The 19,414-nt window shown below is 39.4% G+C and overlaps 1 protein-coding gene across 1 annotated transcript in view; it reads left to right on the forward strand.

The window, feature by feature from the left end:
* The window catches only part of pde1a (phosphodiesterase 1A, calmodulin-dependent), a gene marked incomplete at both ends in the record, with an annotated part of 40,141 nt that overhangs the window by 9,674 nt on the left and 11,053 nt on the right, over positions 1-19,414 (forward strand). Inside the window, 5 exons of the mRNA XM_079254306.1 lie at positions 6,143-6,169; positions 14,719-14,832; positions 14,922-15,104; positions 17,547-17,613; positions 19,158-19,274. Coding sequence (XP_079110432.1) covers positions 6,143-6,169; positions 14,719-14,832; positions 14,922-15,104; positions 17,547-17,613; positions 19,158-19,274 — 508 coding nt within the window. The remainder of the gene's footprint in view (positions 1-6,142; positions 6,170-14,718; positions 14,833-14,921; positions 15,105-17,546; positions 17,614-19,157; positions 19,275-19,414) is intronic.

The following is a 19,414-nucleotide window of genomic DNA, read 5'->3' on the forward strand; positions in this document are numbered from 1 at the left end:
ACAGGACTGAGGTGGTTTTGGGAACTCAGCGCCTGCAGACGGATTAAAGTGCTGCAAGACTGGAGGCAGAGAGTAAAAAGCAGACTGATACGTTCAGAGGGAGCGTAAACAGCTCGGACCTGTCTCATTTTTCCAGCATCTAAAACAACAAATATGTCCGAGTAGCATGCTGTATGTGTGTGTGTATGTGTGTGTGTGTGTGTGTGTGTGTGTGTGTACGCACTGCAGGGATTTCTTTTTTTTATGAAAGTGCTTTATTGTAATGGATGTTTGGTTTTATCTTCAGGTCAAAATGACTGGTTTCCACGTAGGCGGCTTAGATGGAGTAATCATTAGAAAAGCATGAAAAGCACCCTGCAGTGGTGCATCAAAACACAGATGCATGCAGAGAAGAAGGGAATACATTTACCAGACTTTGTGTTTTTATTGGGAAAGGAGAGGAATGTGAAATGAAACAAAGAGAAATGCAGAAACCACACAGGAGGAGGAAAGATTACCGGAGGCGTCAGTCTGGAATAGTCATGACAGAGTGATGAGTCATTTTCCAGAAACTTTCTCTGTCTTCACCTGTCAGGACTGCAGCATGCTTTCTTTTTCTCTTTTCCCCCTTTCTGACCAGGAAAACAATGCAGTGATGTGGCGCTGCTCATTCTGCTGAACCCCCTGCATTTCAATTCAGCTCTGATCTGCCCACGCAGGCAGCGCACAATTACCATCCGACCCTGAAATAACAGGTTCCTGCCGTCACATTTCAAAGCTGAGACGTGTCAGAGCTGTGATTAGCCGCTGCAGTCAAAGTCCAGAGCTGTGACTGGCTAATTTCAGACCAAATGCCGCGTTCAGATGATTGTTGTCGACTTGTTGGGCTCATATCCATAAAGCTAAATTACATCCCAGCAGGAATTTCTCCTCTTGTCCGTTGATGCATGTAGTCATGTTTTTATTTAGTTTTTAGTTTATCATTGCTGCATTTCTACCCATTTTTCCTCCGACCTTATTAAAAACCAGATAATGAAGTGTAACCTTTTACTCTGCTGCAGACGGCACATTTAATGAAGGTGATGAAATGTAGAAATGTATATTAAGCCTCGTTATGACACAAGTTTTTTCCTGCATTTTTTATGCACCCGTAACTCAGAAACCCTTGGGCCTCATTTGGGAGGAGCAGGCTGACATAAAAAGGACTGTCAACAGCCGATAACAGACTTCGGAAAATCTGTTGTGTTTAACAATGTTGTGTTGCTCGGGGACTCAAACAAAAGATGAGCAAAAGAGACTCTTGTCAGTTTTAAATCAAAACACTCAGGAACAAATTTAGACTGTTTTCCTCCCTGTACGGAGGAGTTCGTGCACCAAAGCTATTTAGAACATTTTTATAACTTAACTATTTGTCGGTGTCAAAGGATTTCTGAACAGATATACAGTCATGCGAGTCTGGGAGCCCCCGGCAAGAGCAACTGTAAAGACTTACGGTTACTTATCGTTATAATGGTAAAGAGCAGCTTGGTAGGTTTGGTACTTATTTCTCTTTCCACCGCAGGTCGTATGATCTGAATGTAGGCAGGATAGTTTATTGATGGCAGCTGCAAAACATACTAAGACTGTTGAAACACCTGAAAACACGCAGTGCCATGCATGCAAACACACACAAAATGCATTCAATACGGGAAAAAAAGAGACAAAATGAGATGATAAACAACCTAAAAGTGATTAAATCAGAGCAGCTCGGTGTTATAAATAGACACGGTGTGTTAAAAGTGGCACAAAAAGGCGAATAAATAGTCATTAGAAGACCTGAAAATAAATCCAAAGAAACTGTTATAAAGACTCAAATGGTCACAAAAGGAAAGAAAAACAACTACAGACTTGAAAAAGCTTCAAAGACACAAATAGTGATACAATAATCTCCACAATAAGGAAGAAATTAGTAAAAAAAAAAAACAAAAAAAAAAACAAAAAAAAACCCAACAAGTGAAAGATAAAAAAAAAAAAAAGGATTTTCTTTCTGTAACTTAATCACATTAGGAAAATAAGACTAAATGTAGAATTTGATGCAGAACCACATGCAGGCGTGTTTCCACTGTGGTCCATCGGCTCCATTTCATTGAGTTGGGAACTGAAGATGCAGATTTTTCTGAAGAATTTGGATTCATTCTGGCTGAATCGGATACTTCTGCTGCTCAACAGTAAATTGTTGTTTTCTGAGACTGTGTGCTTTACTGACGCACACACATGCAAGGGTCTGTGTGTATGAAGAGGTTTTGCATTGTCCCGCTGAGATAATGTGTTCCTCTCAAGAAGCCATGATGGTTGCATAGAATCACCAGTCACTTTATTTGTCACGTGTTCAACTGTTTTTCTATTAGAAATACCCAATTAGCCAATCACATGGCAGCAACTCAACACATTTAGTCATGTAGACATGGTCAGGTTGGGGATTATGAGCCTGAGGTATCAGGAAGGATTATAGATTTTCTTTGTACAATTATAGTCAAAGAGAAGAATCACTTTTACAATTATTCTCTTTATATACCTTTGTTTTATTTAGAAAGGCAAAAGGAAGTCAGATCAGCACTGCTTCCATCCAAGATCTGCAGAACATCCTCTCTAAACACACAACATGTCCAGCCTGGAAGCAGATGGTCTCCAGCAGCAGAAGACCACAGCGGGTTCCCTCCTGTCAGTAAGAACAGGAAACTGAGGCTATAATTCACACAGACTCACCAGAACTGGACAATAGAAGATGGAGAAACGTTGCTGGTCTGATGAGTCTCCAGTTCAGCTCCAGAATCAGCTGGTTGGGTTAGAATGAAGTGGAAGCATCATGAGAACATGAATCCATCCTGCCTTGGATGTGTAGCTGAGACTAGTGGTGTAATATTATGGGGGGGGGGTATTTGCCCATTACCCACCACAACCTACCTGAGTGTTGCTGCTGACCATGTCCATCCCTTTCTGAGCACAGTGTAGCATCTTCTGATGGAAACTTCCAGCAGGATGATGCACCATGTCACAAAGCTCACATCATCTCCACCATGATGAGTTCACTGTCCTCCAACGGCCTCCACAGTCAATCCAATGCAGCAGCGATCACCAACCCCAGACCTCTTCAGCCAGCATCCTTCAGGTTTCAGAAGCTTCCCAGAAGTCCAGAGCTGGTGAGACCTGCAACAGAGCAGCTTTGGGATGCGGTGGAACAGGAGATTCTCCTCATGGATGTGCAGCAACTGTGTGATTCTTCATGTCAATACAAAGCAAAACTTCTGAGGAATCTTTCCAACAACTTGTTGGAAAAAAAGCAGGAACAAGCACAGAGGACCTGTAAAAATGGCCAAAGAATGTATCTTTACACCTTCACGCACCAAATAATCTGTTAATTACAGAAGGCTGCTGTTGAGTCTCTAAACTCTTCTGTCGAAATGACTCAACACAAGACAACAGCAAAAGATGAGCCTGATGACTACAAAAGGCACCGAATGACAAGCAACAAACAAAACAATATTTTAATGACCGCAGGACACAAACAATGAATTCGGAGTGACAAGAAAAATATCACGATGCATCGGAAAACAAATGCACAGTGACACAATAATGATGATAAGTCATGTAAATGTCTGCAGAGTGGCACAAACAAGTGCAATTAGAAGCAAGAAGACATTACAGAGGTGCACAGCGGAGATGTGAAATGACACAGTGGCATATGAAAATCCGCGCAAAGCAAACACAGCCTGGTATTTTCTTTCTGTTAATGCTTTTAATTGAGGGGCAGCAGAGAGTTGATCTGTGCTGAAGGCGCTCGCTGTTGATTCACAGCTGACCCCCAGTCATCCTGCAGGTCTGCGATTAAAGTGCTGCAGCTCCTGCAGCCTTTACGCCACGCTGCACCTGAATCTGAAGCCAACAAACCATTTGTCACTACAAATATATTTAGAAACTCATTAATTTGTTCTCCATCTTTATTATAGCACGGCAGCAGCTCTTACCTGCCGGCGATGTTCTCTGTGCATCACAAATCATGATTATATGAAACAGCTTCATACCGTCGTAAAATGAGGGAAAGTCATTTGGACGATACCGCTCCTGTAGATGGAAATGAAAAACTCCCTCTGGCTTCTCTGTTTTTGGGGAATCGGTTTGGATTTGTGAACTTCCAACCATGTCATTGATGTAACTTTATTGAGGTAACATCAGCATCTCCCTTCAGCATGAGGCAGGAATAATAAAGAGAATTAAGATGTAGAGCTTGAGTTCTGTGGCAGCCATTGTGCCTGCAGGAGTGAATGAATGAATTAGAAAAAGGGGAAAAGAAAATAGAGTGCAGCAAATGTGTTCAAGATGGATGGAGTGAAGACTCAGGCCCGGTTCTGCAGGACCAAAAATAGCTGCTTTGTTGGGTCTGTAGATCCTCACCTGTTTACAAGTCCGACTTTTGGTCTCAGTCTTATCTTATTTTGGGCAAAAAAAGCCTTAACTTAGATGCAGACAAACAAACAAACAAACATTGCATCGATCTAATTTTCTCCCTGAATGACTTTCTGGATCTTCATTTATCACCAATAAAGAAAATAATGTAATTTCCGGGTTGTGTGAGTCATGCAGAGTGTAAATGTATCATGCCTGTGTGCATCCATGTTTGGTGGAGTTATGACTCAGAGGGGAAGCAATCAGATGCAAATTACAGCAATCAGCTATTAAAATGTTTAAAGTACCCCAAATCGCCTCCACGAGCCACTGCTGCAACCTCTGAATGTGTTGAAAACTTGCCAACCTTTGATTAATAACAGCCTTTAGCTTGACAACTAGCTACTTTCACACCTCCTCCATACTTTCAGCTCTCATATGGAGGTTCACCTTCCAGGTCTGTAACTGCAGTAGCTGTATTTTCATTATAGTTTAAATAAAAGCAATGTTCCTAAAATTTTGACGAAAGTATAATTTGGATTTGCGGATGTTTCCACTGAATTTAGTGCATAAACCATAATTCTGGTAAAATTCCATCCTGAGAAACACGACTTTCCGCACGATGGAGACAGGAAACATTTTGCATTTTGGAGCAACTATTTCAGTTGCAGCTACTGCTGTCGCTAAATGTCTTCAACAGGAGATAAAAAAAAGTCACCCAGAGGCCATCTTTACTTGAAATGAACTAGTCATGTGACCCCTCATTTCACATCCGATGACGTGTAAATACGGAAAAAGTGTGGGATGTTTTTTTTTTTAAAACTCAGATGTTTCCATTGCCATTTTTTCTTTATTAGAATATTTAAGTTTTGCCCAATTTTACTGGTAATGGAAACACAGCTCGTGTCTCTTTGAATCTTATATTCTATGATACCAGGACGACTTCATGATGACCATCATGCACATGGATTAATCTAATACTTATGCAGTCTTTTATACAGAGGTTTATCTGTATGAATATGTAGTTTGTCTGCATTTCAGGGGTTTTGATTGTCTAATGCAATTGCAATCCAATCCAGTCAAATTAAATTGTTTTATAATCTCATTAAATTTAATGAATAATTCAATAAAAAAGAGAAGAAACATCACAATGTATCGGATCTTCTCTAAGATACGTGCAGGGATTTACATAATCAAATTGTTCAGTTGTACAAACCATTTAATATGAGCCACTATTACATCCTAAGAAAGGACTTCCCCTAAAAGTGGTGGTAAAGACGATTAAATGAGTTTGTACATTAGAGAAGACTTCAAGTTTTCCTTTCAGGAAGCCACTTGAGGAGGTGGAGAGGGTGGTTGGATGGAACAGTAAAATCGAGGGCTTTCAGTCATTTATGCGTTCAGTCCTCTACAATTAGTCTGGGGTTGGTTGTGGATCAGGATTTTATGCAGGGAAGCCCAGATTTTCCTCTCCCTAGCCGCTTTTTACATATCATCCAGGGGCATTTCCAGGCCAGCTGAGATATGTCGTCCCTCCAGCATGTCCTGGATCTTCCCAATGGCCTCGTCCTGGTGGGATCTGACCAGGGAGGCACCCAGGAGGCGTACAAACCAGATGCCTCACCCACCTAATTTGTTTTCGTTGTGAAAAATGATGTATTAAAAAGAGCACATGATGACTTTACCTGATTAGATTATGCTTTAACCAGCTCATTGATTTACTCTTTTTGTTTGTTTACAGGCAGAAATATAAAAGTACATCACAGAGGTAAGACACACACACATTAACACACTTTTTTTTACATTCCAAACCTAGTACATGTCTGAAATCACGAGTATACATTCACTTTGCATGACATCATGTTATCATGTACACTCTCTGGCCAAAACAAATCACCACCCAAAGAAGAAGAAGCAGAAAAAGGTCACACGCTAATATTTTGTCAGATAAATCTGTCATCAGCAAAAAGATGCAAGGAAATTTCATGCTTTCTCAAGACAGAACCTAAGGGAAGAAAATACATAGGAAAAAGGAGCCCTAAGATTGATCCCTGTGGAACACCACAGGACACTGGAGCCATTTATAATGACACGTGTTTCTTCCTATACCAAGTATAAACTAAACCAAGGCAAAATTCAAACAAATACTCCAATTGTTCAATAAATCAGGCAATTCTATAAAAAAAAAACCCTAACCTGTAGCCATTTTTGGTTTGAAAATAATTAAACTTTTTATGCAAAAATTATAAAAAAAAAAACCCCAAAAACTGAGTACATAAAAAGCTCTTATTTCTTCCACAGTGGAGAGATTATAGTTACTGGAGCAACAAAGGGCATAGGTGGTATACAGACATAAATCACAAACAAACAAAAAGGAATAAAGTCAGAAATAAGCTTTGGAATAAAAGAAAGTTCACACAAATGTTATTTGGGATCAACAAAGTATCCATCGACTGATCGTATACAAAATATTTCAATACAATATATACATGACATTCAGCACAACACAGCAGCCAGAGCATCATTCTCCGCTATGATGCTGGACACCTGCGATGGACTGGTGACCTATCCAGTGTGTACCCTGCCTCTCGCCGAAACACTGCTGGGATAGGCTCCGGCTCTCCTGCGACCCCTAATTGGACTAAGGGGTTTGGAAACTAAATGAACGAATGATGCTGGAGAGAAAAAAAACCTTTAATTTAGATTCTTATGCAAAACATTTCTGCTGCTTCCCTGTTTCTTCTCACTGTAAATGAAAATGTTTTGTAGTTTAAGCTGCTTTTTTAGGGCAAAAAGGAAAATGTGCAGACATGCCCGTAGCCTGAAATGAAGCTTTGAACTTTAACATGGCAACAATATCATAGCAACAATAATTACAGCAATGAAAATGAAACGGTACCATTCTGGGCCCAGTGAAGAAGCAGAACAGACATCTACATTGTGGATATGCAACATGGATAATTCAAGAACACACAAGAGGAAACTCTCAGTTTGAAGTTCAACACAAAGCAGACTCTCACTCCTCCTACACACACCTGTTTGTCTCGACTCACTGCATCTCTTTCTCTATATACACTCAGCTTGTCTTGCTTTTTTCTTTTTTTTAAACTGGACGCTTGGGATTGTGGTTGTCATTAACTGTGTCAGTCTGAAAGAATAAACACAGTCCATCCAGCAACTTCTTCCTGTTCTTACTCTGATGTTCATTATAGTCAACACATCCCCCCTTATTGCATGTAATCATATCACAGGAGAGAAAAATATCCTGAGACATGTAGGTGTCAACAATTAAAAAGAATCTGAAAACTCTCACCTCCCATTCACCCACACACTTCCTGAAATACTTACAGCACCACAGGTTGCCATTTACAGTTGGCTGAACCTTCAATAATCTCCTGGTACTGCCCAACAACACAGTGTACCATTTATTCTACCTGAAAAGAACATTTCAACAACTTTTATTGTTTTGCAGCTGCAAACTTGCACAGTAACTAGAGCTGGTACATTTACTAGTTGGGAAATCACCACAAACAAGCGTAGTTGGAAATTCTTGACCATATGGTGTAGTGGTCCCTCAAAGAATGGTATACTGCCAATTTTTTGCCCATGAAAAAGTAGCCCAGAAAACGTTTGGGAAAAAGTGACATGTGAGACATTGGTTTACCCCAAAAATCCATCAGTATATTTGCTCATTGTCACATAATTTCTGCTCTAGGTTTCAGGCAGGAAAGGGTATGAAATTAAACTAGTACTGACACACAGACCAGTGAGAGACAGGCTCATAGACATATATACATATGACTGTATTATGTCTATGTTCAGGTTAATATCTTAGTATGTTCAGGTGCGCCAGTGTAGCATCGGTAACCTTTCATTTGATATTTCTTTGTTTCAGACAAAAACAAAAAAAAAAAAAAAAAAAAGAATTTAATCAACAGGTTAAACAAAAGTAGCAGTTTTTATAGAGTCTGAACCTTAGCTGAGCTGCATGTGTTGGGACATTTGTAATCGTAAAAACAGCATCGGTGGGAGTTTAGAAGTGTGTATACTCAATGCAGACTGAAAAAGAAGTGGTTATACTCCGATTACCTGTGTGTACCCTGGACTACATGCTCGACCCCATGTTTAATGCATCTTGGAGGTCTCCGGAGGTCTATGCATTCAGTCAATTATCGTGATTGTTGGTAGTTAACAGTGATAGCTGCATTAATTCATCAAATAAAATAACCTTTATGTGGTTGAACTTATTTATTTTCCCTGTATATTTGTCTTTATGAGTGAGGGGAGTGTGTATGATGACAGGGTGAAGGAAGTCTTGGATAAGTCACAGAGGGAGTAACAAGGAACAAGTGAAATGAACTGGAAAATCAAAACCAGGTGAGGTAATTAACAGGAAGCAAATTTGGCAACAATACACAGGCGAACTTGGCTACAAAATAAAACAGGAAACCAGGATATAATTGGTGAAGTTGGCATCCCAGCCAACTTTACCACAGCATTCAGCCAGTTCCTCTGTTAGCTCCATGTCTGCATCTGGAACATCCTCTCAGTTCTTCACCCAAACCAAAACAACCAGCAGTGATTTTTCAGCTGAGAGAGCAACGTGCCAAAGATCCTGTAGGATCTCATGTTAATAGCATAGACCGAATATGGAACATGGACGGAGTCTCCGGCGGTGAAAAGTGAAGCCTATGCAGAAGTGCATAAAACTGCAGTTCCCTTTGAATTTACTAGGGGCTGCAAAACAGAGTGAATCCCCATAGACTCCCATGTTAAAAAGACCAACTTCACAGCAGCAATAAACGTGTTTATTGCAGAAATAAACATGTTTACAGCCTGGTTCAAAAATCCATTTTTGGTTTAATAGGTCAGGTTTACCTTCATGGCAACTAAGGGGGGGGGGGATAGATTTTTTTTCTAACTTGCACTTTTAAAAGTACTTTAATCTAGAAGTTTGGCATATGTAGGGGCGTGTCCTTTTGATTGACAGGTACCCAATCTCCTGCTTCAAGTCAGAAGAACGTAGAACAACAACAACAGGCAAAAAACAACAGTTTTTTGCCTGTTAACACTGTAACTTAGCTTTCGCCCGCTTACCTCCGTTAGCTGGTTAGCTCGATGTCAATCATCCACCATGGCGCTCACAGCCCCCCTCTCAGCTCCACCTCTTTGACCATATTTGTATTTTCCGGGCGAGATGACACACATACCCCTGCCAAGATGGCGATGGTAGGAACCGCCCACCGAGCTTCAATTCAGCTCTTCAGAAACCTATGGGTGACGTCACAGAGGCTCCGTCCATATTTTTATATGCAGTCTATGGTTAAAAGTCAGTTATTGTGCAGGGGTTCTGCCTACTTAAAACCTTTATTTCCCTCCCAAAGCCATGTGTGGAAGAGCCAGACAGAGCAAGGTGGTCTGCATCCTTCCTACGCTGCTCTGAGTTCTGCTCAGTGTTGTTTGATCAATAGGCCAGGATCTGACCCCAAAACAGGCCTTGAAAGACTAATCCCTCCCTCTTAACATAAACAGACAGAAATGTAAAAGGGAGAAGCAAGAAGAATATGCTTAGAGCAAAAAATGGAGGTAGAAAATGCAAGATTGGAAATACTGATAACGTAAATGTGACTTTGAATAAAAAGGATAACTAGTTATATGAAAATGTCAGATAAAAAAAAAAACCCAGAAAAAATATTTGTATACAAAAAAAAAATAAAAAATCACCAAATATAAAAATTATACCATTGAAAATGATGTGAAAAAATAAATAAACTTTAATGTTAATGCAAATTTCAATTGAAACTGTTGAAAATAAAAAGAAATATAATTTTTCTGTCACATCTTATACGTTTCTCAATAAAAAAAAATGATATTCAGTAATTTATTAGCAAATTAATTTGTTTTTTTTTTAACCATTGTCATATTTCTCTTTATTTTGGCAGATTCAGTCCTCCATAAATAAGTGCAAATGACGTTTCTATTTACAGTATCATACAGATTATCTCCAGCAACGCCAATACCCTTCTTTCTAAGTCCATCAACATGAACTAGCGTAGCAAACATCTCTTTGCGTCATGCTAATCTTGACGCCAACATGGATACGTAGAATTTAGTCCTGGGTTGATGACTTCATCTAAATTTACCATTCTGTTGTTGAGAACAAAATCCCCACCAGTTTAGTGATGTTCCATCCTGATTCATACATGCTGTCACCAGTGGAAAGAACGGCACTACCCCCCTCCCAACCTGTGTCAGACAGGGGAAATCGTCATATAGTACAAGTGTGTTTTCTGCTCTGACAAACACAGACAGGCCACCACATCAGTGGTGGAAGATCTTCTTCTGGTGTTTGTGCAGATTCCTCTGCACCTCTCATGCATATTTTTCCCATGGTATGACACAAAGGTAATAAACATGATCTTTAGGTTAACCTGTATGTTGACTGTACTGCCCCTGTGGTGGCCGCTGGGTAAACCGCTCCAGATTATTACAACTACTATTACTATCCAGGAAAATGTGTGTCTGTACCATTAATTGGATTTTTCTTTCTCTCTCTGTCACACTGACTCCACTGTAACCATGGTAACTGAAACCGATTACATCCAGTTTACATGAAGGCATTTGATTGCCATGACAACAGAAGAATGCTTCGCTGCGGCAGAGTTTCCCTGTCGCCAATCTCTGCTGTCAACTGCTGAACCCTATTTTCACCCAAGACGTACACACCCAAAACCATCTTCCGTCAGACAATTCATCGATCCAGAGAAGGACTTTTTGTGCCTCTTTACAAAAATGAGTGGTCGAAGTCCTGCACCAAATATATTTTAAAGTGAAACTGTGCATTTTACATATTTTAAGTGAAATCTGGGAAAAACTGTTGAAATTAGTGTTATTCAGCCAAAGGTGGATCCAAATCCCGGATAGAGACAAGAGACTGGAGGAATTATTGCAGGTGTAAAACAGGGAGCCAACAAACAGCTGAAAGCAGTTTAAGCAGAGCAAACAGCTCTGCAGAGAGGAGGGTATGGGAATCAGCACCTGAACTGGCAGGACAATTTAGCCTGGAATGGCTTGGGAACAAAGAAAAAAGGCTGTGATTGGGAACAGGCAGTAAAGAGGATGGCTTATTTCAGCATGCAGACGGTCAGGAAGGCGGGTGAGATTGAATCTGTGGCACGAGAAAAATCCTATTAATCAGCGGTAGATCACAAAGAGCAAAAACATGGGCTCACACTAAATGGCCTGAGAGCATCTGCTGCCGCCACGGCTGGTGAAAGAATGTGACCGACACTGGATGAAAGATAACCCAGCTGGAGCTGATGAGTAAATAGAGCGCTGGTGTGTTAGTTTGGAGCCCCCCCCCCAAAAAAGCAAACAAACATACAACACACACACATGAATATAAAAATACACAGACTGGAAACTATGAGACATGGAAGGAAGGAAAAGAGGAAATAGGCAAGATAAATAAATATTAAAGGTGTCCTATGATAATATTTAGTATTAGACTGCAACTGTCCATCCGTCCATTTTCTGCCACTTATCCGGGGTCGGGTCGCGGGGGCAGCAGCGTAAGCAGGGAAGCCCAGACTTCCCTCTCCCCAGTCACATTTGCCAACTCTGTGGGGGGGTCCCGAGGTGTTCCCAGGCCAGTCGAGAGATGTAATCCCTCCAGTGTGTCCTGGGTCTTCCCCGGGGTCTCCTCCCAGAGGGACGTGCCTGGAACACCTCACCAGGGAGGTCCAGGAGGCATCCTGACCAGATGCCCGAGCCACCTCAACTGGTTCCCCTCGATGCGGAGGAGCAGCGGCTCTACTCTGATCTCCTCCCGGATGACCGAGCTCCTCACCCTATCTCTAAGGGAGAGCCCGGCCACCCTGCAGAGGAAACTCATTTCAGCCGCCTGTATACGAGATCTCGTTCTTTTGGTCACGACCCACAGCTCATGACCATAGGTGAGGGTAGGAACGTAGATCGACTGGTAAATCCGTCTTCACCACGACAGACCGGCGCAGAGTCCGCATTACTGCAGACGTGTTATTTCTGTGTTTTTTTCTTTTAATCAAATATATACTTTACTTTTATTCTGCATGCTGTAGGCTATTTATCCTAACTGTTGGATACAAAATATCTCGACCTTTAAAAATAGGAATGACAGACCAACGTAATCTTGGTAAAGTAAATGTATCTTGCAAGGGGTTCACCTTCAACACAAATCATGAAAACAAATCTTAAAACTGTGTTATGTTCTTAGAATGGTCATGTACGGCTTTCCCCTGATAATATGACTCACATAATATACTTAAAAATGGTATGAAGAGTAAACAATTATAATTATGAAACCATGATATCTATTGGTACAACTATGATCTTTAATTTTGTCACTAACACTAACGTTTGAAACAAAGTTTCATTTTGAGATATATGGCTTTCAAATCTAGACAAGTGTTAACTGCTGGCAAAGAAAACAGACCAATCAATGTCCGTTTGACAGTGAGTTTGTTCCCTGGAGAAGACTCAAGTCGTTGACTGTTGGTGCTGAATGACTGACAGGAGGCAGAGTGTCATCATGTGTCCATGTGGAGGAAGCAGATTTTCATGTTCTGGTTCTGTGGTGTGAACGGGACAGCAGCTGTGTGGGTGCAAAGTATGAGAATCAGTCAGTTGGCAGGTGTCTTACGTCTGCAAAGAGGATTTCTGAAGACTGCTGTTGCTCCTGTGAAGTGTAGAAATAGGTAACAGATGGCAAGACGATTTACTTATATACTTAAACGGATATACTTTTATATATATATATATATATATATATATATATATGTATGTATGTATGTATGTATATGTATGTATGTATATACAGCTGTGTTCATATGTATTCATCCCCTTTCATTAAAAAAAAGGTTGAATTTACAACAGTCACTCAAATAACTGGAGACTTAAAAAAGGAACGACTAAAAATTTGTAAAAATATAATTTAATAATATAAGACACTGTTTTTTTCATTTAATTGAGTTGAAGACAGAAAACCAACCAAACAAACAAATGTGTCCTGGACAAATTAGAGCACTTTTCTGTTGAACAGTGGGACAAAATACCTGTCAACAGGTGCAGAAGTCTGACTGAGAGGAACAGAAAAAACCTGACTGGAGCGGAAACATTAAAGGATTGTTCAACTAAATATTACTTTATGACTGATGGAATATGTAATAAATTATCTTATTTTTTGCTTTTTTTTTTTTCTGTTGAACCAGAATTAGAAAATAATGTAATGATTTTCCTAATTAATTTTTTATTTTTACTTTAGTCAATTTCAGCTTATTTTACAGGCAGCTGTTTTTTCCTTCTTTAATGAAAAGATATGAATAAATATGAGCACAACTGTACATATATATATAGATGAGTGTAGTAAAGTATAAAACAGAGAGGGTCATATTGTCTTTGCTGCTGCTGTGCATCAGGTTCAAAAGTGGAGTCCAAAAGTCTGAGATCTTGAGTATTTCATTTGGATATCCTAAATTTTAGTATAATGACAACAATAAAAGTAAACCCTGTTCTGAAAAGCATCACTATTGCACAAAAACTTAGATTTCCTTTGGTTTTATATTTCTGTTAAGGTAGCGTTGAGCGCAAATGTGGGTTGATTTGATTGCATAGGAGGGCTGTACAACTGATTAGCGTATATTCATTCAGCTGTTGCATGTATGACTGTGTCTCAAGTTTCCAGCAGAAAACTGCTGACCAGATAGCGCTGTGATGGTGGGAAACTTGCTTGTAGAAGTAAATGATCATTTAAAGTACATGCAGCTTTTAAACACAGTGGATCAGACAAATCAAATATTGGCATGCAATGAGAAGTGCAGCCTTATAAGTAGATTAATTATAGATGCATAATGTGCCAAATACAGGAAACAATAATCAATAAAATACCTGTCCACAGAAAGCCGTTTGTGTGTGTTAGAGGATGAGGAGTGTTTTTAAACCACTTCTCAGGTGGGGGAAACAAACACTGGGATCAGCTGAGGAAAAAACAGTATTTTACTGTGGATTATCAGGGGAGACAATAAGTTCAGTTTAGTAACGGTGTAAGTCCCAAACCCAAGTGAGAGATGTAAGGCAATAAGAGCAAACTGTATGTAAGTCAACAGGTGAGAATATGTTCCACCCTGACTGAGAAGAAGCAGTCTCCTGATTTTCCAAGACGTGCAACTCCGAGATCAATTCTCTGATCTGAGGACAGATTTCAGTTCATGTTGGAAGCTGAAACAAAAACAAGCTAGTGTACATTTTGAAATCTGCATGCATGTGTGTTGCTCTGATCAGGCTGAAGGGGGTCCTGGAGCAGATGGACCGTGGCGTTGTGGACCTGCAGGAGCTCCGCAGGAACCTGGAACTCGCCGCTGCCATGTTGGACACAGTTTACACGGATGAGACCAGGTGAGGCCGACAAGGTGGGCCGTTGGATGGACGTACAGCAGATAAAAACCCCGCCGTCTAATCTGTGATTGTACCCTTCTGCTCTGCAGGCGTCTGCTGGACACCGAGGATGAGCTCAGCGACCTACAGGCTGAGTCAGTGCCCAGCGAGGTACGTGATTGGCTGGCTTGCACATTCAGTAGGAAGATGGGCGTGTCCAAGCGTCGTCCTGAGGAGAAGCCAAGATTCAGGAGCATTGTCCATGCAGTGCAAGCTGGGATCTTTGTGGAGAGGTAAATGTTAGTTTTTCTTCATATTAAGGAATTTTTGATGGGAAGATATTCGTTCCTGACTTCACTTATCAACATGCATAAAGCTGCAGACAACATTTAGCGCTGCATCTTCAGACTCATGGATGAAACTAACCTCATCATTTATTTCAAACACCATGGAGTGAGCTTAAATACATCTAATTAGAAAATAAGTCATTTAATGTTGAATCCTAATATATTTCCTTAATGATACTTCAGTCTCATTATGCATAATTTAATATTTCATGTTTTAGGGGGTTAATTAAAATCTGTGAGCATCAAAAAATCCTGCAGGAAAATTTTCAGTCCTGCACAGTTGTATTATATAAACCCCAGAAAGGAATAGTTCAGTTGCATAAAGTACTTTTTAGAACAAACAGCAGGAACAAAAAAAAACAAAACAAAACAAAACAACAACAAATCAATCGCAATGGTTGCATTGTAAAAAGAATGTATTTTAGCCCAAAGCACGGCTGTTTTCTAATCCTAACAGGTAATATTTTCATGTAAACCCGACCAGGAAGCGAGATCAGAGTTGTATCAGCACCTTTACATGCTTTATTCACTGTTAATAAGATATGAAAAATATGAGCATTTTAATTAGAGGCTTGTAACTAAAACACATTTGCTGCATATGTCCCTGCCTTCTTAACAGACACTTCTCATGGACACATTTGACCACAGACAACCACAACCCATCCATAACTGTGCTTATTATTTCATGTAATTTCTATTCTATTCATTATCACCATGTGTCAGTGATTCTTACACACTATACTGGTTTAACTATCAGTACAGGATGATGTATTATTTACTGAGAGATGGTAGGAAGGAAGCCAGTGGACGCAGCATTATGACCTGGTCTATGAGGTTGCAGATAAACAACAAATATTCCTCCTGCATCACCATGATGACTTTACTAAGAGTCCCTCCTACTTATTGGCTGGTGGTCCTTAGAGAAAGGCAAGTTTCTGTCTCCTCACATTTAAACTCTACAAAGCATCTTTTTGTCTAAATATCTGTGCAGCTACTCTCACAGCAAACAAAAAGCTTACAAATCATCTTAATGCAACTATAATTTATTTTCGCCTACATGATTAAATGACCCAGAGAGTCATTTATTTTGGACTCTTCTGTCTCTGTATGAAGGTGGAGACAAACTATCTGTGGCTCAGCAGGAAATCTGTTAACCTGAAGTTTATGTTAGCAGCTATAACAAATGTAGAAACTGCAGCTTTTAATGTCCTGGAAGATAATCGACTCAAGGTTTAAAACCTGGTGGGATCTGTGGAACATAACACCAGTTCACATTCTCTTCACATTGTGCTTTTTACAGATCAGCCTTATACTAACTACTTTATTTAAAAGTACAGATACAAATTAATGATTAAATCAGTACTATATTATTTACTAATCATTCATGAATCTGTCATCACATTTTTGTAAATAATTAGTTTCTCGTTATATATTAATTTGTAAATGATTTAGAGTTAATCTACTAAACACACATTAAGTATTACCATATTATGTTATAATGATCGATTAATGCACTGTAAAGTCTTATTAATAATTAGTTCATCATTAAAATAATCTTTTACAAATAACTTAAAATACATGCATTTAGTGCCTTTTTACAGATCAGCTTACTACTTATAACTACACTTACCTCTACAGACACAAATGAATTATTAAATCATTATATATATTACTTACTAAGCATTCACACATATATTGTCATGTTTTGTAAATAATTAGTTTATCATTATGTAATCATTTGTAAATGAGTTAATCTACTAAACACACATTTAATATTACCATATTATGTTATAATGATTTTTTAATGCTTTGTAAAGTTGCATTAATAATTAGTTTATAATTAAATAATCTCTTACAAATGACTTATTAACAGAAACTTATTATAAAATGTTACCAAAACCTTTAAATGTCTGAATTTATTTGATTATCAGCAGGTCTCTGGAGCACCTGCAGACAGAAGATACATGTAAAAAAATACATTTTCCTCCAAATAAAGATCCGCCTGACTTCACCGCGGATGTGATAAAGAGGTCGAACACAAAAGTAACGACGTTAGCGTGAATGTGCTGATGATGGACAACACATGGGGAAACTTATGAGGTTCCGTATCATTAGAGAGTAAACAAGTCACAGTGAAAGAATCAGTTCATCTGCTGCTGCTTAATGACGCATGAAATCAAAAAATATCTGCTGCGCCGAGGCAGCGCTCGCCCCGTGTGTGTCTGCACATGTGTTTAGGCCGCGGTTGCCTTGACAACAAACAATCCATCCTGGTCACAAACTGTGGAGGAGAGCAACAAGAGGAGTGTATCTACATGCCGCTGCTTGTATCTATAGACGTGTGAGATTGATGTTTGATATTTTTATCCGTGTTTGTGTGTGAGACAGGATGTACAGACGGACTTCCAACATGGCTGGCCTGACATACCCTCCCACAGCTCTCACAGCTCTGAAGGTACAGAAAATAATGCCAAGATGTGGCATGTTACTCTACTAAACATGCATTCTGTTGGAAGCAGGGAAGGGAAAAAGTTCTTGAAATTGTGAGAACCCAGAGATTCCCACATCAAAGAAGAAGAGCAGGAAAGTTGAAATGAAGTCACACTGATATAAAAGGAGGATGCTACACAGTAAAAAAACTGTCAATTAAACTCTTAAAGAGTTAAATTTACCTCAGTTTCAGATAACATATGGTCCCACTCAAAATTAGAGTAAAATGAACTCAATGGCCACTGTTGACTTTTCAGAGCTAATTCTACTCAATTCAGTCTAATTTAACAATGCAATGTGTACAAATATTTAATATTTAAAGTGTAAAATTATTACACTTTACAGGTATTTTTACTCAAATTCTAGTTTAAAAATTACACTCTAAAGTGTAGAATAATTTCCTTTTTTATTTCTCTGCAGTGTTATTTTTTATTGTATATTTTCATGTAATTACAGCTTACGATGCTGTACAGTTAATTGCTGGAATCCAGTATACCATAAATAAACACAAAATGTACAAGAATACAGTAACAACATTTATTATTTGACCAACATTAAATGAAATAACAAATCTTTACAACTTTGGTGCAAAGAATTAAGGACCGTAAGCAGTAATATGTTAGAGAGCGATGAACCAGGCAGAGGTTATGCTTCCACTGGCTTTAATGGCAGATTGACTCAGTGCAACCCAGCTGTCACACCTTGGTATAGGTCAGGTGAGCCGACACAGGTATGTATTCCATGTGGAGCAGGCAACACAGATACGTTGTATGTGTGCTTGAGCTACAGTAAATCGCATAACTGTCATGTTAAATTGAACGCCTTTACTATTCTGGGAAAAATCATAACAATAGGAGAAGGTTTGGGGAAGTGGTAGAAGAAAATTAAGAGGGCAGGTAAAGATAACGGGGAAGGAAGGGGCAAAAGTTAACTGGAGGAGAAATTTAAGGAGGATGAAAACAGAAACAGGTAAAAGGGAGAAAGATCTGGAAAGCAGAATGATAAAAAAGGGGAGGGAAGCAGGAAGTGGAGGAAATTATAAGGGAGTGGAAATTGGGGAAAAAGCAGAAGTATCCATAAAAGATGGGGAAAATGAGAAGCAGGTAAATGGAGGGATGAAAGAAAGGAATAAATGAGGTTAGAAGGGAAAGGGGGATGGAAGGACATAGTAATGTAGATTTAGTGGTGTGCATCATGATATATGTTTTCTCCTCAGGGCTTCCTGCAAACTTAGAAAAAATTCAATTACATCTATAATTACTCTGCTTTATGCTTCCCATGACCTGAAAGTCGTGAATCAAAAGGGATCCAACTTCAAATATAATTGCAAACTAATGATTAATTACAATCATTAGTTTAATTGCTTCTTTACTTCCTCCCTGAGTGATCAAACATAATTAAGATGTTGCCCCCTAGTGGTAGGAGGCGTCATTACAGCAAATGAGTGATGATTTTACCTGCTTGTTGTGCTGGATGTTGTTTTATAACGACATGACGGATGTTTCCCAGGAGGTGGATCAGTGGTCCTTCGATGTTTTTGCCTTTCACGAAGCCACCGGAGACCACGCACTCAAGTTCCTGGTCTACGACCTGCTGACCCGCTATGACCTCATCAACAGGTTCAGGGTACACACAGTTTAATATTGTTAAAAGCTGTGGGTTTTAGCTGGTTAGTAAAGGCCAGAAACAGCTGCTTTAAAGCTCAATAAACATTTTTATTGTGTTTATTTGGGACTTATGAGGAAAATTAATCGAGGAATTTTCAT

Source organism: Telmatherina bonti, assembly GCF_933228915.1.
Source record: "Telmatherina bonti genome assembly, chromosome: 15".
NCBI classification, from domain to species: domain Eukaryota; kingdom Metazoa; phylum Chordata; class Actinopteri; order Atheriniformes; family Telmatherinidae; genus Telmatherina; species Telmatherina bonti.